Source organism: Leishmania braziliensis, chromosome 26 (assembly GCF_000002845.2).
Source record: "Leishmania braziliensis MHOM/BR/75/M2904 complete genome, chromosome 26".
NCBI classification, from domain to species: domain Eukaryota; phylum Euglenozoa; class Kinetoplastea; order Trypanosomatida; family Trypanosomatidae; genus Leishmania; species Leishmania braziliensis.
In genome coordinates this window covers 832,770-841,712 of record NC_009318.2, presented here as the reverse complement: position 1 = coordinate 841,712, position 8,943 = coordinate 832,770, and the positions used below count along the sequence as shown (strand labels likewise).

The 8,943-nt window shown below is 59.1% G+C and overlaps 3 protein-coding genes across 3 annotated transcripts; all 3 read right to left on the bottom strand.

Moving 5' to 3' along the window:
• Window positions 1-1,093: 1,093 nt before the first annotated feature.
• On the bottom strand, window positions 1,094-3,013 carry LBRM_26_2290 (putative sec1 family transport protein; the record flags this gene model as incomplete). Its single annotated transcript, XM_001562409.2, has 1 exon — window positions 1,094-3,013. One exon carries the CDS (start codon window positions 3,011-3,013, stop codon window positions 1,094-1,096), a length of 1,920 nt encoding a protein of 639 aa, XP_001562459.1.
• A 1,088-nt stretch (window positions 3,014-4,101) lies between these two features.
• On the bottom strand, window positions 4,102-6,654 carry LBRM_26_2280 (conserved hypothetical protein; the record flags this gene model as incomplete). Its single annotated transcript, XM_001562408.2, has 1 exon — window positions 4,102-6,654. One exon carries the CDS (start codon window positions 6,652-6,654, stop codon window positions 4,102-4,104), a length of 2,553 nt encoding a protein of 850 aa, XP_001562458.1.
• A 1,271-nt stretch (window positions 6,655-7,925) lies between these two features.
• On the bottom strand, window positions 7,926-8,309 carry LBRM_26_2270 (putative 60S ribosomal protein L35; the record flags this gene model as incomplete). The annotated part of the gene is made up of 1 exon (XM_001562407.1): window positions 7,926-8,309. The coding sequence occupies one exon, from the start codon at window positions 8,307-8,309 to the stop codon at window positions 7,926-7,928; it is 384 nt and encodes a 127-aa protein (XP_001562457.1).
• Between the last annotated feature and the right edge of the window lie 634 nt (window positions 8,310-8,943).

Genomic DNA, 8,943 nt, shown 5'->3' with positions numbered 1-8,943 from the left:
ACAGACACTGGGCACACTCTCTTGTACGTGAACGGGACTGCTGGCCGTTGTGGGCACCTGCGCCCATACGGTACTCATGGCCTATTCGCACCCGGTTGAGGAGACGAACAAGACGCAGGACGAGGACCGAATAACGATGATGTGAGCAAAGCCCAGCACAAAGACACATCTGTGTGACGAGTGGGGGATCACGGGGGTGGGTAACATCAAGTGCAAGACGGCGGCAACGCTACGCCATCCTCCACGCGTCCTTCATGCTATCCGTAGCACGCCTTTATTCTGCAGAGCAAAGAAGCCGCGCTCCTACATGCACATTCATAGACGCACGTTACATGCCACATAGCGTGGCAACAGCAGAGCGAGAAGAGATAAAAGAGGGCTGACCCACAGGCTGGTGGTATGGCGCAGGTGGCCGTCCCGCTTGGGGGACAAGAAACAAAGCCCAAGTATCCCTCTAGCGCCGCATGAGAAGTACACACACACACACACACACACACACACAGACAGACACACCTGAGCGCACACATGTGCGGGTGTGCGGGTATACATTTACGTCACTAATGACCAACACTGCCACACTGCAGCGCGCACACACACAAAAGAGACTCCCTGCGGTCGCACGTGCTAGGAAAGTCTCCCCGCTTTACCCTCAGCCATTGGGGGTTTCTCTTTGCCATTTTCTATGGAATGTGCGCATCACTTGGGTCGCATTTCTCTCGCTTGCCCGTCTCATACTGGTAGGCAGCGGGCCCCTCGCGTTGCCTGCCAGTATGAGACGGGGAATTTGTCGGTGTGTGTGGGGAGGGGGGGTAGGTCAGCATGCAAGCACGGGTGGAGGGGAGAGAGGAAAGGGTACAGGGTGTGTGTGAGGAAGGATAAAACGCTCAAACCGCGTCCCCTCACTGAGTCGCTCCGAGTGAATTGCAAGAAAACAAAAGAGTGCACAGGATTTTAACGAGACTAGACGCCCGTGAGCACACCGGACATATGATTGGCAGCCACCACAGCAGCCACAAGACCAGAGCGTAAGCCCACATGGCCGCCACAAACGTTGACACGCACATATACGCACTAAAACACGTGAAGTGGCCCCTTACGAGCTCTGTGACGCGCCCAACATGGACAGCTGGCGGAGCATGTCCTCGCCAGAGACCACCGAGGTACAGCCATAAATCACCGACTTGCGCGGCTTGCTTGCCTCCCATGTCTTCAAGTTGTCGTACTCCGCCACGCTGCCACCACCGAGGGCAAAGACGATAGCTTGCGAGAAGACCGCTTCGCGCAGGTCCACTGACTTCTTCGTACGGGGGTCGTACGCTTCGATGGTCTCCAGTAACTTGGCGCGCAGGCCACTGGATACGCTGGCATTGCCACCAGGAAGAACAGCACTCGTCGGACTGCCGTACGGGCCACCAACACCGCTCGCACCACTGCTTCCTGCCGCGCCCGGCGCACCGCCAGGTCCGTCCTGCATGAGCGCGTCTACCAGCTTCGTGAGCGGCAGCATTGTTTCTGCCTTGCTCCCCAGCGAGCTCGCAATATTCTTGGCGATCTGCTGCGCAAACCCCCAGCCAAAGCCCTGACTGGGATTTGGCTGCGCTGCGCTGGGGCTCTGCGGTGTTAGGGACCAGCTCCGCAGGTGCTTCACATAATCAAGCGCTGGAAAGGCCGTGGCCCCTTCGCTGACGGCGTCCTCATGGCTCCGCACGTAGCGTATCTCTTCTTCTTGGGCACACATCAGGTATGCGATGAGATACAGTCGTTGTCTGTCCTCAGTGGTGCCGAGGTTGTTGGCCATTAGGTTGTGAAACTCCTGCTCGTCGAGGCCCTCCTGTTGGAGTATGGCAAGCTCAACACCGTGGTAGTGGTCCAGGTGCCTCGAGCGAATCTTGCTCAGGATGCTGAAGGCAAGCTTCGTGTGGGCATCGAGGTAGCGCTTCCGCTCCGCCAGCGCCGGCGCGTTCGCCAGAAGCTTCGACATGTCGTTTCCATCGCCGCCGTCGCCCATCATGCCACCGGCACCGCCAGGTGTCTCCTGTGCCAGTACGGCGTAGTCCTCCTTATAGCGGCGCAGCGCAGCCTCAATGTTGCCACCGACGGTGCCGAACTCGACGCTAGCGTTCTCGCGGTAAACCTCGTCCTTGTCAGGGTCCACCTCAAGTACCTCGTCCTTCCCGTCCGGAGTGGTGATGACGCATCTATTCAACTTCATGCCGCCAATCTCGACGAGGAGGCCGCGGTACGTGAAGGGGTGGTGGAGCGCCGTTGCGAGGTCGCTGGAACGATCAACGATAAGAAGAAGCGGCCGCCCCAGCACCGAGGAAGGCGCCGGTGTCAGCTGTCGGTCGTTCAGAGCGTCGCTCAACCGCACGGAGAGTCGTCGAGCAACCTCCGCCGCAGCGCCGGAGCGGGAGTGGACCAGGATGGGTAGTACCTGCAGCGACAGACACACATGCGAGATGCCCAGAACGATTTGATTGAGGTGTGACTCGATCTCATCCTCCTTGGCATTCGTCTTGTTCAGCAGCGGGAAGGAGTTGTTCAGCATGAGGGAGAAGAGGTCGTTCTCCAAGGCGACGTAGCTCAGCGTGCGGTCGTACACGTGAATGTGCCGAATTGACTCCAACGGCGAGGCACTGAGCTGCTGCGCCAGCAACTCAAGCTGTGGTCTCGGGATCTGCGTCGTAAAGTTGAGGTAGACCCACTCGTACAGGCCCTGCGCGCAGTCGTTCGTGATGCGGGTGATGTTCTCCTCTGTCGGCGCACAGAAATAGATGGCCGGGGCCCCCGGCACCGGATCACGCTCCGTGGCGATGTGCAGGTACAAGGTGACGCCCAGTTCGCGTAGCTGGCCAACCTTTAGGAGCGGCGCGATGATATCACGACCCCAGTCGTCGAAAATGAGAAGGCGCCATGTTGTTATGACTGGCTCAGCAGAGGCAGCAGCGGCGGTTGAGAACGGCTCTGTCACCAGGTTGCCCTCCTCGTCCAGCGGCACGGCCATCTTGATCATCTCTGCCAGCACGGCCTCCTGGCGCTGACGAAGCCAGTACTGACTCGGTGGCTGCCGCGCCGCAACCGCGCCGGCAAAGACACCGCCAGGCGGGCGAGACGACGGGCCGCTGGCGCCGCCCATAAGAGAGCTGGATGTGGTGAACATTGCGGGTCAATAAGTACGAGCTAGCAAAGGCAAACTAGAAAGAGATGATGATGAAAACCGCACACGATGGAGACAGTAGGAGAGCAGAGATAAAATACTGCTGAGTCAAATGAAGTACGGTACTGATGGGGGTGGAGCTGCCGATAATGGTGATGACGGTCGCAGGACTACAAGTTCTAGGGGGGGGGGGGGGGGGGCGGGGTGAAGAGCAGATCGTACCAGGTGTTGTCCTTCCACTTACCAACGAGCACACGCACACGCTCAAGTACAGAGAGAAGAGAGAAGAAGAAAAACACCAAACGAACAACAACGCCCCTCAGCACAGGAGCAGCGGGAGCGATGTGCCTCACGAAGCGAGTCCTGGGTTTTCTCTCTCTTTCGTGTTTGCCGTCGGCGTTGTTGCGATGCGGTGTGGGTAAGCGAAGAACGTAGATGGGGAGAACGGGGGGAAGGAAAGTGAAGGGGTAAAGGCGCGACCATAGCTTTCATACGGACTCGCACAACGGGAGGAAGTGGAAGGAAAGCGAGAAGGCAATGAACGCAGAAGCCAAAGGCACACACCCCATTTCATCTTAGACATCGCCACCCCAGTTCTGCAGAATGAGCTAAACGGGCTGAGTGAATGTAGGGCCAGACCAGCACCGCCAAAACTCCCGCCGGCAATGATGGATCGCACCTCTTTGCGCAGCCGCTTTTGCCTTTCCGAAGCCCGCTGCTTCCATTCGCTCAAGGAGAGAAGGAGCGATGTGGTCATGAGAAGGGGGGAGGGGGGAAGAGAGGGCAGGCATGCACAGTCGACATGAAAACAGTCAGAGAAGCGCGTGTCGCACAAGAGGCAAATGTACACGCTTGCCTCTTGTATTTGCTCGTGCAGGTTTGTATGGGACATTTGCTCTGTACTTATCCGGCCTTGCCGGCTCGCCTTTCGCCGTCTTCTACCGTCAAGGGAAGTCAATGTCCCAGAACTGACGAGGTGTGTTCTGCGAGAGAGGCGGCGAAAGGGACGGCGATATGTCATCGCGCTCGGCGTTGGCTCCGCTGCCGCGCGGAGGGGTCTGCAAAGACACAGACAGCAGTGGCCTACACGCTGCGCGCACAGCACTGAACACCTGCTCTGCCTGCGCAACGCCCTCCATCCGTTGCTCGCGGGTTCGCACGTAGCCACAGGAAGCGTGTTCCCCCTCGAGCACTGTGTGTTGATGACCGTCACTCTCGGCGCGGCGTGCCGGCGCCGAGCTTGAATGCTGGCCACTATCGGCTTCTTCGCACATCAATCGGTTCAACACAGCTGCAGTGCTCAACGACACATCGGCGCTGAGAGATGGCAAGCCCGCCATCGGCACCGCTGCAAGAGGCTCATCAGCTACGTCGATACGCCCCCACTCGTCCACTTCTCCCCGCGTCCGCTTACGCGCGCCACAGTGTATCGGCCGACCTTCTGCCCGAGCCACATTCGCCTTACGTGTCGCACCAGTGCCCTTCCCGCCACGATGCGTGCGACGCGCTGGGGTGCGCTTTGAAAGGAGCGACCGCGAGGATGGGGGTGGAAGGGCTGTGATTGTGGCGAGTATGTCTGTGGCAGTCACCACACCAGTCGGCGTCGATGACAGCAGTGAAGTGTGCGCTGCGCTCACCGTTTGCAGCACCCCTTCTCGGCTTGTGTCCACCATAGGCGTCTCCCATTGTGGCACTCTCGGTGGCTCACTACCCGCCTCGTCATAGCCGCCGCCTAATGCAAGACGACGAAGAGAGGCCGCTGGAACGGTTGAGCCGCACGTTATGGGAAAAGCGGAAGCCTCATGGGCGCCCGTATAGGCACGACCACTGTTGCCCATGGCAGGGAGGCGGGATGGAACGTCGATATCGCTCTCAATACGACGATGCGTCTTGGCAGTCGGCGGTGTAGGAAAGTACATCCCCTCCTCGTCCGCGTCGCCAAGGGTGGAGGTGGGTGTGGCGCTAAGTGGCTGAGAAAGTTGGTGCGGTGACGACCTCAAAGTCGGCAGTGGCGGAGGCGATGTAGGGGTGTCCTGAGCGAGATGTCCACCCAGAGCAACCTGGCTGCTGTCCTCCCATGCATTAACCGTGGCGACTCGGTGAGCTGCAAGTGGAGAGATGCATGGATACAAGGGGCTGCAAGGTTTAACCATCACGACATATGGCGACGGTCCGCGTGTCGAGGTCGCCGCAGAGCCAGCCGATGTGATGGGTGTGGGGGATGCTAGCGCAGTCCCATTTACCTTCTCACCGCTGTGGTCGTCCTCCTCCACCCTTATCTCGGCCCGCTCCTCGTCGGCAGCCAACTCAGCGGACGAGCCTTCAACCCACACCGGTGAGAACTTTGGCAACACCATCGCCATCGCCGTGGAACTCTCGCCCTTCCCTACAAGCCCACCCGATGACCCATAGACGTGAGATGGTGTCAGCGGCGAGTGGGATACTCCTGTGCCCCATGATGCACTCCCGCTCCCCATGCCAGTTCCTGCCGCCGACACCTCTGGGTCACAAAGAACCCCCGTGGCGCGCCACCTGCGTGCGCTCACGGATCGCCGTGGCGGGGACAGAATGCAGTGCCGCGGCTCGCTGAAGAAACCTGAGTGTCGATGCACCTCCACAGCATTGCTATCCCGTGCAACTGGCTGGGTGGAAGTTCCAGCCTCACCCTCAGCGACGCCGGGTAATGCAGTTGGCGTGCCTGCGCGGCAGATGACCGCTCTAGTGACCCGAGGCCCGAGCGCACAAAGGATCGCGTCGCACTGCTCAACGGACTGAGGATCCTGCAGTGTCCCAGTACTTGGAGAGCATGCGTTGCTAGCGGCGATATCACACGCGCTGTCAATGCTGCCATCCTCTGACTTACACAAGTACTGTGCAAGAGTGTCGTGCAGAGCAGTGTATTGCTCTCTTGCAGCTGCGGAGAGGCCTGCAGGTGGCATAGAAACGCACCGCATCACGAGACACGTCTCTGCTTGTATGTGCGTCGCCCCGTTAATCCCAGCCGCAGAGGGACACGCAATCAGGACCGGCAGTGAAGCTCGAAATGCACCCTCATTGGACAGCGCCTTGACGTCCTCAGTGTCGCAGCCCCCGTGCGCCGCCGTCGTCACCACACCCGCACCACCCGCAGCGTTAGATGCGGATATGACACTCACTAAGGTCTCCGTAAGCCGTCGCAAGCGAACCAACACGCTTAGCTCTGCCTCTTGCGCTGTCCGCAGTCGCGTCTCCGTGGCGCGCACATCCGGCAGTGCGCTCACAGTAGACAGCAGAGCTGCCGCAGATGCGTTGCTCACGTGAGTCCTATCAGCGACAGCGTCGTGTTGGAGTCCAGCAGCACCGTTGCTTGGTACACTCGGCACCGGCGAGAGGGTCTCTGAGACAAGCATGGGACACTGTGCAGTGAAGCTGCTGGTGCCGTGCGAGAGAAGAGAAATTGACCTCTGTACCTCCGCAGAGGTCGAAACATTGCCGGTGTCCTCGTTGGGACGCGGCATGTGTGCGCAGAGAACAGGGGAGAGAAATATGAGAAACGCAAGGAAAGAAACGATCGGCGTTTGGATTTGTGTGGTCGTCTTTTCCCCCGCGCCGCTGTCTCTCCTCGAAGACCCCTCCGCATCACCGCCCCGTGCCGCTGACACCACCACCACAGATGCAACCAAGGGAAAGGGAGGAGGGCAGGCGTGCGTCTGGCACCGGGGAAGACCGCCTCACTCAGTGGGCGAAGAATGCATCCAAAAACCTTAAGTGAAGTAAAGGCGGGGAATCACCAAGTGGCAGGCACACACGATGTGTGACCAGGAGAGGAGTAATACAAGAGCGGGCAGCATGGCAGAGACCCAAGGTTGGTGCGGGAGAAGCCGGGAGAAGCCGAGAGAGAAAAAGGGGGGAGGAATCATTATGGCATGCAGCAGCCTGTGCCAGCACCGCCTGGCACAGAACTAGAAAAGGAGTAGCACATAACCTGCGCGAGAGACGCTGATATTGCAGGCCTCTAATTCTGAAGCCCGACAATGCCAAGCAACTGGAGATGTATGTCGCCGGAGAGCATTGCATAGAATGCACGAAGAGAGAGAAGATGAAGTCGCCTCATGGCTCTTTCTTCTCCCTCCCTTCCCCGCTCCTGGAGTCTCTGGCGCAAAGCGATGCAACAAGAGGAGGCGGTGTGCAAATGGGAGGGGGGGGGGCGTGAGACGTTTTCGCACCCGGGCGGCAATGGCTGAAGACGATGCCAGCGCGTTGCATGCGTCCTCTGTGATAGTGGTGGTTCGAGAGAGGTGAAATAACGTCGAAATGAGAAACCCCCAAAGGCGGCAGGGGAGGAGCTGGCGAGCACCACAGGGGGAGGAGGGAGGAGGGAGCGCAGAAGAGCGGGGGAGAGGCCGACATGTGAAAAATGCGCCGATGCTCAGACACAGGCACAGGCGGTATTCGTCAAAGGCGAAGGAGGGGAGACGGCCACATCGGTTTGACGGCGGCGGCAATAAAAAGAGAATGCGCGCAGATGAGGGGAAGAGAGAGAGTGATCAATGCGGCTACAGCTGCATCCGTGCGGCTGTAGCCTCCACCAGCTGCCGCCTCCCCTCTCCTTCCACAGCCTCAACCACTGCTGGCTCTCGGTCCACTTTTACAGCACGCCATTCTGTGCGCCGCGCCTATCGCCGTGTGCTTGTCATTGTCAGCATTTTAGAAGCACAGTGGAAAAAGAAAAGTGAGTTCGCCTGGTCGTTCCTCCCGCCATCCTCACGCTCGCTTGGCCCCAGCCTTGCTAGATTCGCACGGCGTACACGCGCTTGGGGTACTTGTGCGCCTGGCGCAGCTGGTGTAACGTCTTGCGGTTTTTCTCGTTGTCCTTCAGCGCAAGGCGGCGGCGGTGTGTCAGCTTGGCGCGCAGCACCTTCGGCATCTTGCTGCGCATCTTGCCGTCCGAGTAGAACTTCTTCAGGTTTCGGCGCTCGTTCTGGTTCAGCACCGTCAGGATGCGCGCAATGCTCTTGCGGATCGGGCGGATGCGGCCCAGGCGGGCCTCGGCGCCGCCCGTCTGCTGCACCACGCGCAGCTGCGACAGCTCCTTCTTGTACTCCGTCAGCTTCTTGAGAAGATCATCCTTGCTCTTCTCGCGCAGGTCCTTAATCTTCATGTGGTGAGACATGGCGCCGAGTAGGGGTAACTCTTTGTGCGAGAAAAGCGCGAATAGCGTCGGGCAAACGGAAGCGACAGTGAGAGAGATTAGGATTGCCATGACGATGGCGCAGCGTAGTGAAGTAGTGACGAAAAGCGCCAGTGGTGCGATTGCCGGCGTGAGGCAGACATTCCGCGCAGTCCGCGATAATAAGACAGGCACGAGCAGAGAGAGGGAAAGGAGGGATGAAAGAAACGGTGAGAAGAGAGTCATGGAGAGAACAGGGGGTGATGCTCCTAGTTTGAACAATCAAGGTTGGCATCAAGTTGACATGAGTCTCCAGATGCAGGGGATTACGCTCAAACACAAGTGCAGCTGCCGTACCCCATGTCCACAGCAACGACCCCAACGCATACCCAGCATAATCTCTTGTCTATCGAGTCAGCTCGTGGGCTGGAGGGGGCAACTACCGGCCACGTAGTCACGCCTCTTGATCTCCGCCATAGGGGGAGACTCACGAAAAAGGCTCGAGTGGAAGCGACAACGCAACGCGCAGCCTCTGATACACACACGTGCAGCGAGAGAGAGGGGGGCGGAGATACAAACTCCACCACCACCACCCCTCCCAAAAAAAAACTCTCCACAGTGGCAAAGGGCACGTCGC